This window comes from Nannospalax galili, unplaced genomic scaffold (assembly GCF_000622305.1).
Source record: "Nannospalax galili isolate Female #2095 unplaced genomic scaffold, S.galili_v1.0 scaffold1945, whole genome shotgun sequence".
In the NCBI taxonomy this organism is placed as follows: Eukaryota; Metazoa; Chordata; class Mammalia; order Rodentia; family Spalacidae; genus Nannospalax; species Nannospalax galili.
Window position 1 is genome coordinate 339757 of NW_008352138.1, and position 18701 is coordinate 358457.

General features: G+C 52.4%; 1 protein-coding gene across 8 annotated transcripts in view; it reads right to left on the reverse strand.

The window, feature by feature from the left end:
• Positions 1-912: 912 nt before the first annotated feature.
• Positions 913-18701, reverse strand: part of Hps4 (HPS4 biogenesis of lysosomal organelles complex 3 subunit 2) — a 37693-nt gene continuing 19904 nt past the window's right edge. For all 8 annotated transcript variants that reach the window (XM_017802180.2, XM_008849022.3, XM_029554045.1 and 5 more), the window contains 10 exons: positions 17362-17469; positions 16712-16828; positions 15745-15839; positions 13843-13912; positions 11422-11458; positions 10767-10866; positions 9553-10384; positions 4976-5108; positions 4451-4559; positions 913-1414 (listed from right to left, as the gene is read on the reverse strand). In XM_017802180.2, the coding sequence (XP_017657669.1) occupies positions 1243-1414; positions 4451-4559; positions 4976-5108; positions 9553-10384; positions 10767-10866; positions 11422-11458; positions 13843-13912; positions 15745-15839; positions 16712-16828; positions 17362-17469 (1773 nt within the window). In that variant the 3' untranslated portion in view covers positions 913-1242. The remainder of the gene's footprint in view (positions 1415-4450; positions 4560-4975; positions 5109-9552; positions 10385-10766; positions 10867-11421; positions 11459-13842; positions 13913-15744; positions 15840-16711; positions 16829-17361; positions 17470-18701) is intronic.

An 18701-nucleotide genomic window follows, 5' to 3' on the forward strand; every position in this document is an offset into this window, starting at 1 on the left:
AGGTTTCTGAAGGCAAGGCAAATTTAAGATTATGGTTTGCTGGCAGCTCCACGTCCACACTAGGGCTGAGGGACATTACTGATGCTCCTTGAAATAGTTTGCAGTTAGTGGGGCCAAAAGCAGAGATGGGGTGGCACAGCTCAATTCTATCCACCTTCCAGCACATCGCAGGCTGGAAGCCTTCTCAGCAAGCTCAGGGCTGGAGACAGCGGCTCTTGAGCATGACTTAACAGAAGGAAAGTGTGGCTGTAGACGAAGCCATACAAGCACTTTGAGAGGCTGGTGGAGAAACTTGGAATGAATTTCTCCCTGGGAGCAGAGGGTGATGCACCTTTGTCCTGACTTGAAGCAGCGCCCTCCTGACGAGGTCGGTCTCTGGCCAGATGAGAGCCCAGGGGACCCGAGGGTAGCAGTCACTGTGGCTTTTGTCCTTTAGAGAGGCCATTTTGATGTTTACAGTTCCTCACTGGCCAGAACTTGAGGGAAGGAGAGAAGCAGGTTCATGGGAAACACAGGCAGCTTCCAGATCCACAGGATCTGCCCCCACATGGTCCACTGATCACAGGCCAATATGGGGAAAGAAACCATACTGCACTCACCAGCAGACACTGCCTCCATAACACACAAAGGATGGGTGGCCCAGGTCGCCTGAGAACAACTCAGTCTACGAGTCCATGTGTGGCATTTCTATGCAGATATGCTCTGTGGTTAACAGAAGTGACTCTGGACAGAAAGGGCCAGAGTGAGAGGCCATGACTCCTGTGTGTGTGTGCATGTGAGTGAGGGCAGGGCACACTCACAGGAGGCCCCCTCACCTGACCCTCTCACTCATGCACACTCACATGGAGGCCCCTTCTGCCCTGATCCTTGCTCTGTTACCAGCAATGCTACTTAAGCACTCAGAACTCTGCAATAGTTTTGGTCATTTTATTTTGAGCCCTTGAGGATTTGTCTCATAAACATGAAATTCTCAACACATCTCCTTAGCACAGTGGTCCTTTGAGTAAAGCAATCCTGGCAGCTTCTCTCTTCAGCCTGCAAATGGTTCTACACCACCTTCACCAACCACCTATCACAGAGCAGAATCAGCACAGGGTCAGAGCATGTGAGACCACTCACTTCTCCCAATGGTCACTGAAGGGTCCAGTCCTGATCAACCCTAACCATCGTGGCCTCCCATCTGGGGACACTGTCCGGCAGGGCCGCGGCACAGTCCACGGTGACACCAGGCAGCAGCCCAGCTCACAGCAGGTTCACCCCGTGCCTCAGTAGCTTGTGCTTGGCTTTGCCTGCAAGGCTGAAGGCACAGTCCTCAGGGTTTGGGAAGCCAGAGCTCCGGGCTGTGGGCACCAGCTGCTGGAAGTAGGTCTCTTGGGCAGGGTTGCAGCAGGCATACACTGCTGTGGAGGCGTTCCTGTTGGAGAGGAAAGAGGACAGCTCAGGGGTGCTGGCGTGGGCTCTGCATGGCCACCCTAGCACCCTGATGCTGCAGGGTGCACCTGCTGTGGCTCAGACTGTTCCTTTGAGCTTCCGGTCTCAGTAACCACTGCCCTCCTGTCTTTTCAGTTCACTGGGGCTGGGACCCTCTATGGTGGGCCTGAAGCTACAATCACTGAATAGATGAGCTGCCGAGGCTGCTGTCAGCAGGATGGCTGCAGCAGCACCAAGAGCCTTAGCTTTATCCCTCACCTCTCCCTAACAGGAGCTTGTCTCTGGCCATCCAAGGACTCTGGGCTCAGGAGCATAGCTGATGCTGCCCTGTTCCTACACACACTCCACGTGATGACTGGAGGGGGCAAAGTGACAGAGTGTCAGGAAGTGACAGGAAGCAGGAAACCTGTGGATGCAGAGGCTGACAGAGGGACAAGGTACTGCACAGAGAAAGACCCAAGACCAGTAGGCAAGGAGGTAGGAGTGGGGTAACCAAGGAAACTGCAGTTGTATCTCCTGGGTAGGCAGGATGTTAAGACACAAGGAGCCAAGGAAACCACAACTGCATCTTGGTATCCTCCTGAAGGTCAGCGAGCCCTGCTGTGGTTAAACAGCCTAGAAGCTGCACTGTTCAGAAACTGAGGGGCCAGACACTTTCCCAGTCACCATGCACACATGCACACTACCCAGGGGTCTGCATCCTCCAAGCTCTGACAGCTAGACACCTCAGTATCATTTGCATTTTGGTTTTACCCCCAACCACCATTGGCCTTTTCAAAGAACCCCGGAAGAAATACCCTAAAGGGGAGATGTGGTAAGAAAAAATGGACTGCTAGATGAATATACTAACAATCTCATAAATACCTCATAAATATTCATAAGCACTCCCCCCAAATCCCCAACACAGGGCCAGTTGGATGGCTTATCAAGTAAAGACATTTGTCACCAAGTCTGATGACTTGAGTTCAATCCCTAGGACCCACTGGATGGAAGGAGAGAACCAACTTGCACATCCTCTGACTTCCACATTTGCACCATGGTGTTTGTGCTTGCGCACACACACAATTAAAAACAAGTCAGGACTGGAGAGATGGCTCAGTGGTTAAGAGCACTGGCTGCTCTTGCAGAGGACTCAGGTTCAGTTCCCAGCACCTATATGGTGGCTAACAACCATCCTTAACTCAGTTCCAGGGGGATCCAATGCCACGTTCTGACCTCTGCAGTCAGTCACTGCACATTCAAGGTACACTTACATACATACAGGCAAAACACTCATACACATTAAAAAAAAAAAAAAATGGATGGAATCCACTGTGTGCTACCTGTTTTCAGGACAGCCCTCTCTGACCTCTGTAAAGGTTTAAACTTTTGAGGTCTAAATAAACTGGTTTAAACTACCTGTGTCTCTCAGCTGAACTCTGAAGGAACTGGAGAGACCGTCACCTGTCAACAAACTCACCTGGTGACCTTCTGGTCCCTGCATCCTTCCTATCTTGAGCCATCAGTCTATCAAGCCTGTTTCCCTAAATCTGGTATGTCTGTGGCATCAAGGCTAAGGCTCTCCCTCCTCAGATGTCTCCTGGGTGAGAAGGGAGAGTCTCTGGTTCTAGGGCACCTGAAGAGGTCACCTGGCATAGGGATCTTCAGCTCCTGTGGGCAAATGCTCCAGTCGCACCTGTGTGGCAGTACCAGCCCTCCTGCTGGGGAGCTGGGAGCCCACAGTGACAGTATTCTCTCAGTGAAGCCTTTACTGCAGAGCACACAGAATATGTGTGGGCTCCTTAGCATGTGCTGAGTGGCTATGACTCTGTTACTATGGTGAAAAGTGGCCCAGCACACGCCTTGGGCTCTGCCCCACACTAAACTCTCTGGGCGCTGGAAAGGTAAAGCGACCCAGCCCCAGGCAGCCGGTGGAGCAGATGCTGACATTTCACTTGCTGCCACCTCCCACACAGCAGCTACACACTAGCACGCCCAGGTTCCAGAGTGGTGGCTACAGATGCAAGTCACACCCAGGCTGGCAGCCTGGGCAACTCTGAAGAATAGCTAGAGAGGACAGACTACACTTTTAGTGGCAGGTGATACCGGGTGCATAGACAGCTGGTGCCAGTGTGGTGGGTGACAGGACACAGGAATGTCATCATCTCTGAGGCTCTGTGTGCCCCCAAGTCCAGAGCCCACAGCCCTCCCCCTCCCCGACACTGAGACCTATGGGGAAAAAGCATGCACTTTGGAGCCACGGAGGCCTGGGTCAAAACCCCAGCCCTGCCACTTAGTGAGAATGTGACCTGAGACAAGTCACTAGTCCTCTCTGTGCTTAAGTTTTCTCGCCTATGAAATAAGGAACATTAAATGCATGGGCCCAGACGGTTCTGAGGGCTGATGAAACAGCACTAGGGCAGGCCCTCCCTTCATCCCTGTAGCTAGCCTCATTTTCCATAAGCAGTTTCTTAAGCGTGGGGAGAGATCCACAGGCTTGCTGGTTAGACAGCACGCAAAGACACCCAGAAGAGGACATCAGCGTCCTTAGTGTCATCAGTGTGAAGAACCACAGGCTGAGGACATGAAACCACATGTCATCAGCTACAAACAATGAACCAAGACAGCTGTACCCAGTGAGCCAAGTGTACCCCAGGAATGAGCCGGCTCTTGGTTTTGATGGGCACATGAGGAAGATGCCCCACTGCAGGAATTTCTGCACGTTTGTTTCAATTAGAAGCCAGTGGTGTTAGCTGAGCACTGTTTCTGGCCCATCCTTCAGGAATGGCACAGCCCTGTGCTCTGTGACAGTGAGGACTTGTTTTGCCTTGTCTTAGATCTTGTTTTGCCTCTGTCTTAGCCTTCAGGAAAGGTTCCAGAACACCCCAGACACATGCCTGCACTCGAGGACACTGGTCTCAGGGAAGCAGAGGATGGAGTATGTCCTCTACCTAGCGACGAGCATTGCCAGGCCAGGAGGTGACCCCAGCCAGGAGCAGGACTATGGGGAAGGAACTTTGAGAGTGGCTCAGAGACTCACCTGATGGTCATCTCATACAGGGTGGGCAGTTGGGCAAAGTCAGAGTGCACGAGGCTGACAGCCTGTAGAAAGCGGCGGTCCTGGGGAGCAGCCATGGGGGGCTGGTTAGCTGCAGAAGAGACAGGTGGTGAATGGCAGTTTCCCCCTTCCCCCACTGGGCCTAGTCCTGGATATGGGGGCAGCAAGGCCTGGAGGAGAACAGCACCTCAGGGTGCTGGATCTACTGCTGCCCTGCAAGGGAGCACAGCCAGCTCTGTCCACTGTGAGCTACAAACAGCACCCACTTTAGGGCCTCAGTGTTCTGGGGCTAACCTACACATGAATATTTGAGCAGGAAAACCCAAAAATGACAAAGGAACAAAGATGTTTGCCCAGTGAGTTCATCCCTCAGTGGGGCTTGGATCCAGGGAAGAGCCACATCCAAGCCGTGGGTCAGAAGGCTGGGTGGCATAGTGTCACCACAGTGCTGAGGCTAAGTTCTCCCTCCACCCACATACATGGGGAGGTCCTATGACGGTGCCTTACCAGTCAGCACGCTCTGGATGCGGTCATAATGTACGAAGTTGTATGAGCTACCTGCGGGGCCAGGCTCGTCTCTGGGCAGTGTCTCCTTCAGGTGGACTTCCAGCCCATTCAGCGAGGCCAGGCTGCTGTGGTACTGCAGAGGGGCAGAGGGACCAGGAGTGGGTCACAGGCTGGAAGAATGAGCTCCAGCAGGCCTCACAGGGCCTTCTATCTGACCACGGACTTGGTTAAAAGGTAAGCAACCTCAGCAGCCACTGGTCTTAGCAAAAATGGCCAGTGTGTGCTGGATAGCTTTAGTGTCAACTTGACACACCTGGGTTGAGGGAGCCTCAGTCGGGGAATTGTCTCTATTGGACTGGCCTGTGGCCATGTCTGAAGGGCACCTTCTTGATGAGTGATGTGGGAGGGCCCAGCCCACTGTGGGTGGTGCCACCCCTGGGCAGGTGGGCCTGTGTTGCATAAGAAAGAAGGCTGAGCAGGGGCCAAGGGAGCAAGCCTGTAAGCAGCGTTCCTCCATGGCCTGTGTTCCAGCTCCTGCCTCCAGGTTCCTGCCCTGAGTTCCTACCTTGGGCTCCCTGATGAACTGTGTGTGACCTGGGAGATGTAAGACAAATAAACCCTTTCCTCCCCAAGTTGGTACTGGTCAGAGTGTTTTGTCACAGCAATGAAGAACAAACTAAGACACAGTACTTCTGCTTATTTCTATGAAGCACCAAGTTACACTTAGATACGTCTGTTTGTGTTCTGAGACAGGGCCACCCTATGGAGCCTGGATGGCTTGGAACTCACTATGTAGACCAGGCTGGCCTCAAACTTCTGGCAAACCTCCTGCCTCTGCCTCCTGAGTGTTGGGATTATAGGTATACATCATGCTCAGCCCCTTATGTTCTAATGTTTTAAAGATTTATTTTTTATGTATGCATATGTATATGCCTGCAGAGCCAGATATCGGATCCTCTGGAGCTAGAATTATAGGTGGTTGTGAGTCACCTGACATGGGTGCTGGGAACTGAACTCGATCCTCTGGAAGAATGGGAATCACTCTAAACCACTGAGACATCTCTCTAGTCCCATGTTCTATTTTTAAATTAAGGGTTATATTATAGAATAATAAGAAAATTACCAGAAAAGTAAATTTTGAAAGAAAAGGAACAGTAGTGCTCACCTATAATCCCAGCACTCAGATGGCTGAGGCAGGAGGATCACAAGTTCGAGGCCATCCTGGGTAGAAGGAAGGAGGGTACAGAAGGAAGAAGGGGAAGAAAGAAAAGAAAAAGCACCCATAATGTCACTCCCAGTGGTGGCAGTTGTTTCCTCATACGGCTTCCCCACAGTTCCTCCAGAACTGTTCATTCTAACCATATGGGCACCTGGTGTATCCCCACTTCACCCCTGGTCATAGTGAGTCAGCATCTCCCTGATGCATGGAGAATGAGCTTCTAAAAGGACTGAGGAATGCTAGTCCCATGCCCTCCTGCTCTGCCCTCGGTGGCTCAGAGAGGGAAGCTGGCTGAGGAGGGCTGTCCCAAAGGAGCCCACACACTCTGTCTTAGAAGACTTCCCAGAAGATGGGTGGTATGCCAACAGATTCCCACTAGTGAGCCAATGAGTGGACACAGTGTGTGTGCTGGGCTTGGTGAAGCAGGCATACAGAGCCACTTCATACCCTCAGACTGCCAGGACACTCTGACCAACACTGTCGTTAGCAGACACGAAAGCCTCAGTTTGAACAGCTATATGTCCTGTGTGACGGAAAGGACGCTAAGGCCACATGAGTGCTCACCACACAGCCATTCCTCCATAAGCTGGTGCTCAGAAAAAGGGACAACTGGACCAGAGTGAGCAAGGCTGAAACCTGTTCTCACTACAGGTACTATGCTCTGCTTCCAGAATTTTCTGCCTAGGTTGTGCTCAAGGCAGACTCACTTAACCACAAGAAGTCACAAGGTGTTATGTCACATACAATGAGGGCAATTTCTTACTGACAACCCAGTGTTGTCATAGATATGAGGGGTCAGCAGGGCTGGCCTGTTCTGTATGGTCTAGCCATACAGAGGTTCTCGGATTTGTGTTCAGTTGGGGGAAAGATCAAATGAATAATGCTATGATGTGAAAACTCTATGGTGTTCCAGTGTTCATATTTGTGATAGCATGCTATCTACACCTTGGCTGTGGCTATTTTGAACCACACAGGGTTGAAGAGCTGTGCAAAGATGAAAATTGCTGTGTTCTGGCTCTGGATAAAAAGTCAATCCAATATCAGCATGATCCCGAAACAGCCCAAGGAGTTGCAGGGCTGGGTTATGGCCTGAACACTCTGACCACAGTCCACACTGCAACAGGGGCTGAGCAACGGCAGCGCTGTGGCCTGGGAAAGCTGTGGGGAGCCCAGACTCAGAAAGTGCCAGCTTCATGGCTAGGGGAGGGGAGAGCTTTTCCAGTGTGTACCCCACTACACTCCCACCCTGCCTTCCAGCCTCATCTACACACACACACACACACACACACACACACACCCATACCCATACACACCCCACACACACACCCATACCCATACACACACCCACACACACACCCATACCCACACCCACACTTATGGTGCATGTCCCAATGCAGCAATGAATTATTTACAGGCCATTACATCTGAAAGTCTAGAGCATATTTTGGGTTCAGAGCAGGAAGCTCCTCCATGGCACGAAGTTGCCCCCAGTGGTAGCCTCCTCCACTCCCCTGGGACCACACAAGTCCCCAGGCTCCCAGCTGCACCCTCCCACCCTCCCATTGCCTTGCCACTCCTCCCGTAAACGCAGAGGTTCAAGTTGATCCCCTGAAAGACAAGCTAGCAAAATGCCTAGCTGGGGCTCCTTCAGGCCTGAAGTGGACCAGCTACAGAGACTCTGGCCTTCCAGAAAGCTGAAGAACTGCAGGGACATCAGGACAAGGATTCTATATAGGTCTGGGACAGAAAGGCAGTAACATCTCTCCCAGTTACAAACTAGGCACGGGAACTGTCTAACAAATTCACTCTCAAACCAGTACTGATCAGTGACATACTCCCTATTATTTAGAAAAACTGGCTTTTCACTTTTTGCCTTCCACAACGTTGCAGTCTATGTCCTAGGCCTAACCAGCACCAGGCCCTCCTTTAGAGGCAAGTTCCTGACAGCTACTGTCATGAAAACATGGTTGGCCCTGACAAACCAAGCAACTTGTCCACACAGCAGGAGTCACAGAGAGAAGGACATTCCTTCCCTCACCTTCCAGCCTTTCAAAGCGAGGGCAGACAATTCTGGGGACAGAGAGGTGAGGACTGGGTCACAAGAACCCAGCAAGAACTCTGGCCCACCACCAGCATGAATTCTCCATCTCAATGAGGCTGTTCTCCCCTGGTAGGTCAGGAGCTACAGTTCCTGCCTTCTAGAACCATTGCCAGGCGTGGCTCACAGCAGCAGCAAACAGACAGCTGGTGCTGAGGGCCCCTCCTCTCAACAGTCTTGGCCTGTTCTTCTTTTGGGGATTGGGGGCAAAAGGGTTATTTTATCCACTCCACTGCATCCAAACGCTGGGCCTTCAAGATACCACTCCTGAGACACTGCAAGAATCATGGGGCCGCCCTGTGCAAAGCCCCAGCCAGACCCCTTTGCCATGCTAAGGTGGACCCAGCCACAACCTGGGGCTGCAGGTGGGTAAGTCAGACAGCTCAAGAGGAGAGATGGCTCTCGCTGGCCACTCTGCACAGCAAGCTGCTCGGCAGCCTGTCCTCCTCTATGCTCCAAGGTGACTTGTTCATCTGTGGCAGGCCACAAGTCCTGCATGCTAATAAGACCAGCTTAGACTAATATGGGTTTAAGAAGAAAAACGAGGCAAGCCCCAGAACACCATTTGCCCTGCACCAAGTGCAGCCTGCTGTTCCTCCTGCAACCCTGCTCCTTGCCAACTAAAGCAAGGCTGTTGCTATAGCAACTCAATCTCCAGTGTGGGCCCAGGTCCTGGAGGTCAGTTCACTGCTGTTAAGAGATGTTTGTTCAAAAGGAGCCATCCATGGCCAGTCTGGATTTCAGATGTCCTCTAGGAAGGTGGGCAAGCCCCCACCATGTGAAGCTGGGGCTCTGGAGGAAATGCAGGACTTTTGGGAAGCCCCACCCCAGGCTGTGACACCGCAGAAGACAGATGCCAGGCAACAGTGAGCTGGAAGCTGGGTAAGAGCAGGGTGGCCAGCGACCATGCCTGTAGTCTCTGCCAACATGACCTCACCACCTCAGAACAGGAGGCTGAGTACCGTGGCAGGCTACTAGAATGGAAGCAAGACACAGGGGTCGGGGCTGTGTGCAAGCCCACACTCCAGCACAGCTCTCCCTCCTCCAAGGCCTGTGTTTCCACAGACTGCCGAAGGAAAGCTCCCGACGTGCTTGCCTTGCACCAGTGCTACCACACGTGTGGTTCACTCCCACATATTTCACAGAACCCTCAGTCCCACTGCACAAATGAACGTTTTGCCTAGTTCATGCAGCAGGAAGTTGACTGGTCCCCATTTCTAGGGGGCAAATGAGGCTACAGTGGAGGCTGGGGACACTTACCACCTCTTCAATGGCTGTGGCATCTCCCAGAAGAGGCTCCTCTGCGAGCAGAGACAGTACCAGCCCTTTCACACTGTGAGTATAGAGATTCATGCGCACAAGGCCTGCAAGGGCTGGCTCAGAATCACTTCCATCTGCAGAGGGGCTAGGGACTCGAGAGTCGGCTGAGTGGAAAGCATGTGCCAGAGTGGGGACTGTGTCGCTCCCGTGGCCTCCACCCCCTTCCAGAAGCTCACATTTTCTTGACCAGATACCTGGAGGAGGCAGTGGCCCAGACCTGCTGCCCCTCCTGGGAAGAGGGTCGACACCAGACTCTTGGGCTTGGCCACTGGTGCTAGGAAGGTCTACATCCTGTTCTAGGGCTCCACGTTCAGGGAGTCTCTTGAGAGAGGAGGGAGCCAGGCAGTTGCCAACAGCTGTATCTACAGGCAAAGAGGGAGTCCAGTGGCTGGCAAGGACAGCTTCCTCATAATAAGGGCCTTTGCAGTCTGGGGCACATACAGCTGGAAAGGCTTCCTGAGCTTCGGGAATGTGGGTTTCAGACAAGTCCAGCTCTCCTTGGGGGAAGCCCAGATTCTGCAGCTGGCTGCTGCAGCCAGACCCCTGGCCCCAGGCAGTAGTGCACAGTCCCGTGGACTCCACCCACTTCTGCTCATGCCCAGGCAAGTGTCCATTCTCTCCCCTGCCATTCAGCCATGCTCCATCAGTGGGGGTAGGTTCCAGGGTGGCTGCTGATGTCCAGGCTGCAGATGTCATGTGTCTGGTGACATTTTCTGCCAGGATAGACGTGTTCCGACCCTGGGGAGGGTACTGAGATGAGCTGTATTGGAACCTGAAAAACAAGACAGATGTCACGTTAACAGAGTGTGGGATAGAGGCCTCTGTGGGGACAATGAGGCACCAATCCCATGAAAAGCACAGACATGGATGACAGAAACCCATGGGTAGATTTCTGCAGTTGTAAGAGCCAAGATGCCACCATGGTTAAAGTAAAGAAAGGCAATGACCAGCCTCTGGGCTCCTCACCACCAACCTGAGGTGGCCAAGTCCACCAGTACTAGAGGGTCTACTGAGAGTCAGGATCCATACCAGGTGTCACATGGCATCCCCAAGGCCTGGGCACCTCTGACCAACACCCTTACAAGGTAGTGGGGAGGCTATGGGCTGGAGGAACATGCACCCTGCAAGGGGCCCTAGGAGCTTCCCCCACCTACCTCATCCTCCTCCACTCAACTGGGAACTCGTGGAGATTAGCAGCTTCCTCTTCACTCAGGAAAACAGGGATGATCTGCACATTTGAGGGCAATGTTGCTCCTGCAGTGCAAAGCAACATGGGCAGGGTTCCATCAGCTGAAGACAAGTCCAGGTCTGCCTTCAGCCTGAACATGCCCTACAACCGGCTCAGACAGCAGCACAGGGGGGTACTCCCACAGCCCAAAGCCCCAGGGCCACAGTCTAGCTCCATGAGTAGCGAGGACAAAGCCATGTGACTCTGATGGTGGAGAAGGAGACATGGACACGGTGAGTTGGAAGAAAGCTTCCAACTGGTCAAGAGCTCAGCCCTAACTTGGGCTTCAGAATGAAGCCATAGCCTCTTGGGGACACCACCAATTTTTTACCCCCATGAGCACAGCCTGGACATTGTCTGGGCAGTGTGGCCGTGTGGAGTTAAGGGAAGGTCTACCCCAAATTGTGAGCTTGGAAATCAGGTGCCAAAAGGCAACTGTCTTACAGCTGTAGAAGAAATGGCCTAGAGTTATTTCTCAACCTATGAGCAGAGGAAATCCACACAGAGACCAGTAGTTCTCTGCCTGGCTCATCACATGACGACAGCACAGAAATGAAGCCACTGCCCTCCACACCTCTTACCTCTTCCCTGTGGGGTGTCCCCTGCCGCTGGCAGTCTCTGAAACAAACACACACACACACACATTGGCACCAGGTACATTCTCCTCTTGACCTAACCACCAGGAAATTCATGGCACCATCTGCTCACAGAACTCAGCCAAGCCCAGAGAGCTTGTCTGAACCCTGAGCCAAGAACCTGGCAGGTGGAGCAGAGGCTCCCCAAAGTCACTTGCTCCCTGGGAGAGCCAGGAGAAGCCAGGTTTGCAAAGCAGTGGTCTCGGGGTCCACATGCCACTTTAAGCTCTGAATTGCTCAGCGTCTCCCACAGAAGGCTAAAAATGAGGATTTCTGTCCTCTAGTCTACCTTGGGAACTCAGTCCAGAACATAGTTATGGAGGCTACCTAGTGCTCAAGGCCCTGGGCTCCATTCCCAGTAAAGAAAAACAATACATAAGCAAACCAACAAAACAAAGGGATGAGGATGGAGCTCAGGGAGAGCTTATGCCTAGCACATGGGAGGACCTGGGTTCCTACCAAGACAGAGCACAGCCCCATCTGCCCACCACTGGCATACACTCACAGAAAGGTCATCGTGAGGGGCGTGGTGGTGCACACCTTTAATCCCAGTATTTGGGAGGCAGAGGCAAGTACATCTCTGTGAGACTGAGGTCAGCCTGGTTTCCATAGTGAGTTCCAGGACAGCTGTAGCTACAGGGAGACCCTGTCTCAAAAAGACCAGAAAAAGAAGTTATTGTAATTAAGACTATGGAGGCCCTGGCACCCTTGCCCAAGGGACTTGACCTGAAAACCTTGTGGCACTGGATCTTACCTATTCTGGTTCACAGTCAAGGTCAGAAACGAGGATTTTCTCAAGAAAAAACAAAAGCTTCACTTAAACTCAAGGCTCCAAAAGGACCCAAACCCAGAGATACACCAACTGCTCCTCCAGCAGCACTGGGCACTCAGCCTTTTTTGGTTGTGTTTTATATCACTGAGCCATATGGAAATTACTCGGGTAAAAATTTTTTAAAAAACCATATGCAATCTCTTACTTTAAAGCTAATAATCCTGTTAATATTTGGGCATTTCCTCTATAAGCATATGCACTGTTTCTACTTTGGGGACATATAAAATTCCATTTTTCCATTTAAAACAGTAATATACAATTGCATTTGGGGGGTGTGCTTGGAACTAACTATGTAGACCAGGTTGGCCTCAAAATCAGACATCCACCTGCCTCTGCCTCTCCAGTACTGGATTAAAGGCATGCATCATCACGCCCAGCTTGCTAAGATCTTTTGAAGTTTATAGCAGCCTGGGTAAATCTATGGATTCCCAGCCATAACCAATGGCTAGCAGTCTATTGGTGAAAATTAGATAATACTAGCAGTTTCTCTGTGGCTTTCGGAGACACATGGCCTCTGTCCCAACTACTGAGCTCAAATATCCTGGGCAGTACCAGCAGGCCAGAGTCCACCCCACGCCCTGTCTCATGTGACTTCTCACAAGCCTGATGGTTTGAACACAGGCTGTTCCAGCAGCTGTCTTTCCTTGGCGCAGAGACCAGAGGCCGAGTCACCAGGAATAGGCCAGGGCACCCTCAGGGCTCCTGGCAGTTACCCAGGAAAGCTGCTCCCCAGACACATCCACAACACATTTGACATTGTGTGTTCACACTCAGAAGCATACAAAACAAGCCAGGCTGATGGCTCAGCTTATCATCCCAGCACTGGGGGCTAAGGCAGGAGAATTAGGAATTCAAAGCCAGCCTAGGCTACATAGTGAGACACACTCCGCCCCTCCATATTCAGAATCAAAACAAAATACAAGAAAAAAAAAAAAAAAAAAAAAAAAAAAAAAAAAAAAAAAAGGGTTACCAGGTAACCTGCTAGGCATAAGCTGTGGTGCTTGTGCAATCGGCTGCTGGAGCCATGCTCCCAGTGATCCTGTGTGACTTCCTTCATTGAACATACAACTAAATGCATACCAAGTGGGAGGGCTTCTAAACTTTTTCTCAGTCAGCCTGCCTGTCTTCTCCCCTCCCACTCTATCTTTTGAGACATAGAATCTCACTCTATAGCTCAGGCTAGCCTTGAATTCACGAACTTCTTACTTTAGCCTCCCCAGTGCTGAGATTAGACATTCACTACAACAAGCAGTGTTCCTGCTTTTCTAAGGACTCATCCTTTACAGTGTGGCTGAAATACCCTCTATCTCTTTACCACCAAGCTTATCTTGATGGGCGTCAAACAAACCCAGGCTCACTAGGCAGCAGAAAACTCTGTCTTATAGTCAGTGGCCTCACTCCTGACCACATGGCAGATGAGGAGTCATGACAAAATTCAGTGAGGTAAGTGTTCCAACCTGTCCAGTGTGTGGCGCTGCCTCACCAGGCTGGCAGCTGGTGCCCAGGGGTTGCCTCCCACCAGGGCTATACCGTACCTGGTCTTGGCATGCAGTCTGAAGCAGGACCTTGGCAGTGAGGGAGGGCGGGAGCTGGGTACTCACAATCCTGGGGGTCAGACACAGGGACAGGGACACCATTGAGAAGCTGCTGGAGCCTCTTGGCTTCAAACATGTCGAGGTCTCTCAGGGCCAAGAATCTTGGGGCATGGCCGACAGGAGTTTCAGCTGGCAGAACCCTTGTGAAGGGCTCTCTGGCAGTTCCCACTGACAGTCAAAATATGCAAACTCCTTGACCAAGCTGCACCAAGATGCCTTGAAAGGGTACCTACCACAGAATATGGTAGACACGTTCGAAACACAAGTAATCTACCCATGTATCCACTGAAAAGAGTCGCTCAGTAAACCACCCAGAGCACCGCCTGAACACCAGTCATGCAACTCTTCTAAGAACAAGAGGCCAGAGTGCTCCCCTGAAAGCACTAGGCCAGCCAGGGCCTAGGTGAGATGCTATGCTGTAAACACAAAGCTGAGGAACCCCACGTTCCATTTGCACAGAGAACAGAAACAAAGTCAGCATCTGTGTCGATGTGCAAATGAGGAAACAAACTGAAGAGCCACTTGCCACACTGCTGACCGTGGCATGAGCTGAGAGGGAAGGAGAGGGGCTTCTACCCTGTGCCATTGGTACTTTACTCTTTACAATGAGATGGTGGATTATTAGCCTTATCATTAGAAAGTATACAGGAAAGCCAGGTGTGGTGGTGCACGCCTGTGATCCCAGCACTTGGGAGGCAGAGGCAGGCGGATCTCTGTGAGTTCAAGGCCAGCCTGGTCTACATAGTGAGTTCCAGGACAGCTGGGGCTACAGGGAGACCCTGTCTCAAAAAGACAAAAAAAACAACAACAACAAAAAAAGAAAGTATACAGAAAATATAAAATAAGAGTAAGGAAAGAGTATCTTTTTAAAAGCATTTAGTGTGTGTGTGTGTGTGTGTGTGTGTGTGTGTGTGTGTGTACACACCAGTATGCAAGTGCCATGTTGTGTGGTGGAGGTCAGAGGACAACTTATGGGAGTCTGCTCTCAATGGGTACCAGGGATCAAATTTAGGTCATCAGGCTTGGTGGCAAGCACCTTTACCCACCCAGTCACCTTGCTGCCCACAAGTTCTATCTCTGATGTTCTGTCAAGGTGGCATGCAGAGCCATCATGAGGACAGGAGAGGGAAAGGGGATGGTGTGCACGGAGTCTGTGCTCTGTCCTCCACAGCCACCCACTCTTTCCACCCTCAAGCAAAGGTCTCTACCCAGAAGAGAAAACTGGGGCTAAGTAACTTGCTCTAGATTGCAGAGCAGGGAGGAGAAGCCAGGCTTTGCAGATGCGTTCTTGAGGGCTCTGACAGGAGCATGCCTCTCAGCAGGATGCTCTGGGCCTGCATCTGCCTGCCTGGACAGTGACCACAAACCCTCCACAAGAAGAGGTCTTAGAAGCTGCATGGAGTGGCTCTCAGGCACCTGGGCTCGTGAAGAGGCCCTCCACCTGAGTGAAGCTGTGTGGTAGGTTTGGCTGAGGGACCAGAGGGAGCTGCATAGCATGTGGGGCTGCACTGGGGAGTTGAGCTGCAGCAGGCATGTGCAGCCTCTGCTGGCAGGACGGAATGCTGCCAACACCAGGGCTCTGTTCTGCCTTCTGTCCACTGACCTCTGCAGCGGGATGACCCAGCCGAGGCCCATAGGGTCCCTTTGTCTCCTCAGCTCTTTCCTGAACAGTTTCCAATTGTGACTATGTGTACAGGAATGTGGCCTAGGTCAAGCTAAATGACCTGGCCTTTGCCAAACCTCAGCTTGGAACTGCCCACCACCTGACTCGGAACTGGGGGTTGGGGTGGGGGTGAGGTTTGCAGCAGGGGCATGGTTGAAGTGAGGCATGGTGTTACTCACAGTCCTTTGTAGAGAATGCAGCCTGCTAGGATGTGAGGCGTGCGCTGGCAGGTCTGTAAGATGAGGGCTGCCTTCAGCAGCAGGAGGGGCTCCACCTGCACAGGACAGGACACACGGCCATGAGCAAGTTCACAAGCACCCACAGGAGAAGGGAAGTGGGCTTCAGGGACCAGTGGGGTGCAGTACAACCCAGAGCCTGAAACAAGGGGGTGGCACCCACAGAGAGACCTGTGCTGGCACTTGGGCAAGACCCACAACTGCTGCCACAATATGCCTGATTCTCGGCATAAGAGACCTCTAGAAGCTGAAAGGTAAGGGTGGTATAGGCTACTCCTGGGGCAAAGCGTATCACCAGGGAGACCCTATCAACACTAAAACCAGGTGGCGGGGGCAAACAGCATGCCCTTCAAATGTATACACTAGTGCCAGGTGACACCTACGTCCCTCTGCAGCACAGCCCCCAGAGACACAGCTGGTAGGCTTGTGTGTGACCAGATCCCATAGTGCAGTTCTGTAGTATAAAAGTCAAGCATCATGGCCTATCAAACTGACAGGGCCCTGTACAAGATTCTTGTAAGGAATCTTGCTCAAACCAAGAAATGCACATGAGACTGGCCAGGAGACTGCGGCCTGTTGCGGTGGCCAACACCTGTGGGGACCACCAACGGCCAGCTGTGCCAAGGCATAGCATGTGAAGATCACTTGCCAGTACGCAGTCCTATCTGCATTCTGCAAGGTCTCCTGGCCAATGTCCCAAAGCTCCCCATGGAAGTGGGCAAATCCCACCCCCTATCTGGCACAAGGGAGTCCTGGGAGGGATCAGTCCCAGAGGAACCCGGAGCCCCGTCAGAGCTGCTGCTTTCTTCAGTAGGGAGGTGGGAGGCACAGATCCTAGACATGCGGGCCCACGGTCCCACATCCATGGCCCCACACAGATGCAGGCCATCAGCAAGAGGTGCAGCTTTACCTTGCTGCGGTCTAGGCTCCACAGGGCACTGAAGACCCGGTGCAGCTCACTGGTGTGCCTAAGGACTTGTGTGATGAAGGTGTCCCACTGCAGGCTCAGTGTCTCCAGAGAATAACTCTGAAAAAGAGGAGCCCAGGTCAGCACCAGAAATCTGGGACACAAGCTCCAGAGAAGGCAATCCCATGGGAACCCAGAGGGGTGGACAGGTCTGTCTCAGCTCCGCCCACACACATGTTCCAGTGATACTTGCAAGAACAGTCCAGTCACAGAGCTAGGGAACTTGCCTGGGAAGGATGGGACCAGCCCAGAGGAGGGAGGGGAAGACACAGGGACACAGCCATCCCTGAGGAGCGCTAGGGACGGCCATCACATTACTTGGTTATGTAGAGACAGACCCAAATGGCTGGACCAGCACTGCTGGCTCTGAGGCCTAGGGCCTCCCCAGTGCTGCTCTCCCTCCCTCACTGCTGCTCTCCCTCCCTCAATGCTGCTCTCTCCCTCAATGCTGCTCTCCCTCCCTCACTGCTGCTCTCTCCCTCACTGCTCTGCTCTCCCTCCCTCACTGCTGCTCTCCCTCCCTCACTGCTGCTCTCTCCCTCACTGCTGCTCTCCCTCCCTCACTGCTGCTCTCCCTCAGTCTGCACTCTTACCTTGTAGGCCAGGGAGACAGGGCCATTGTAGAAATGAAAGAACCCAATGAGTTGGTCCAGAAAGCGCCTGCAGCTGACATCAGAGAGTTCTACTGCACAGCCCAGTGCCTGTAGAGGGTGGTCAGGAAGACAGGCTTGTCTCTGAGGCCCAGCCCTGAACTCCATAGCCAAAGTCTCCATAGGCACCCACCACAGGCTTATCAAATCCATCTTCTACCCAGACATGGTGGCTCATGTCTGTAATCCCAGCCTAGGTTAGAGTGAGACCCTGAGGGCTAGGACAGGGCTCAGCAGTGGAGCACTTGCCTAGCATGAACAAGGCCCTGGGTTTGATGTCTAGCACTGAGAAAACAGACAGGAATGGAGAACGCAAAGGTGTGTGCTTCTGGGTAAGATGGTGGAGGCTCCCATGTGAGCTAGTGAAGGCTGTCAGAGTAAGGGGGATGTTCAGAGAGAGAACTTTGGAAAGCCATGGGGTAAGGGACCCTGGAAGAGCCCACCCCACCCAGAGAAGCAGCAAGCAGGCTGAGCTACACAGCACATGGGAGGCAGGCGACAGAAGTTGCTTCCAGATGCGGGCCAGTAAGTCTTGCCCTCAGGATGAGCCCACAGCCCTCACCAGGAGGCAAGTATTCCTTGGGTGGTCATGTACCAACATGGGGTAGAGAAAAATCCCATCCTGTTACACTGCTTGACTGGGGGCTACCTTGTGAAAAACGGAGCTGCCCCAGGGGACTGAGATGTGGGACCATCCACAGACTGGAGAGCCTCAGTCCAGTCTGGTATAGCCCTGGCTGAGGGAAGGTCCAGAGTGGTGGCTGGGGAGAGCAAGAGGGCCTGGCAGGAACAAACTTAAGGGTCTAGTGGCAGGGGGTAGGTTCAGGCTAGAAGTGCATTGAGAGATACAATACAGCCCTGTTGGGCATGGCCAGGAATAATCACACTGAGAGCAAGGCCAACAGGTGGATTAAATCTTGAAGCCATCTATCTCTCATTCAAAGCTGTAGAGCCCAAGATCTCTGAAGTTCCATGGTAGACATGATACCCACTGCTGCATCTAACAGAGAGATTAATGCCCAAGGAGTCTTGAAAGTAAGATGCCTCTACTCATCTCAGCACTGTGGTGGCTCCCACACTTCCAATGCACTTGGGAGAAACCACTCCAGCTAGAATTTTAGTCACCAGGGAAGATGAGGGAATCCGGGGGGGTGGGGGTGAGGAATTGGCTTGGACTACAGGGTACAAAAGTGATGATAGCTGGCACAGCCACTACATAAGGGAGGCCAATGAAGCTCTGGTGGACATCAGACATGTCTAACAGACTGAGAAACAGCATGAGA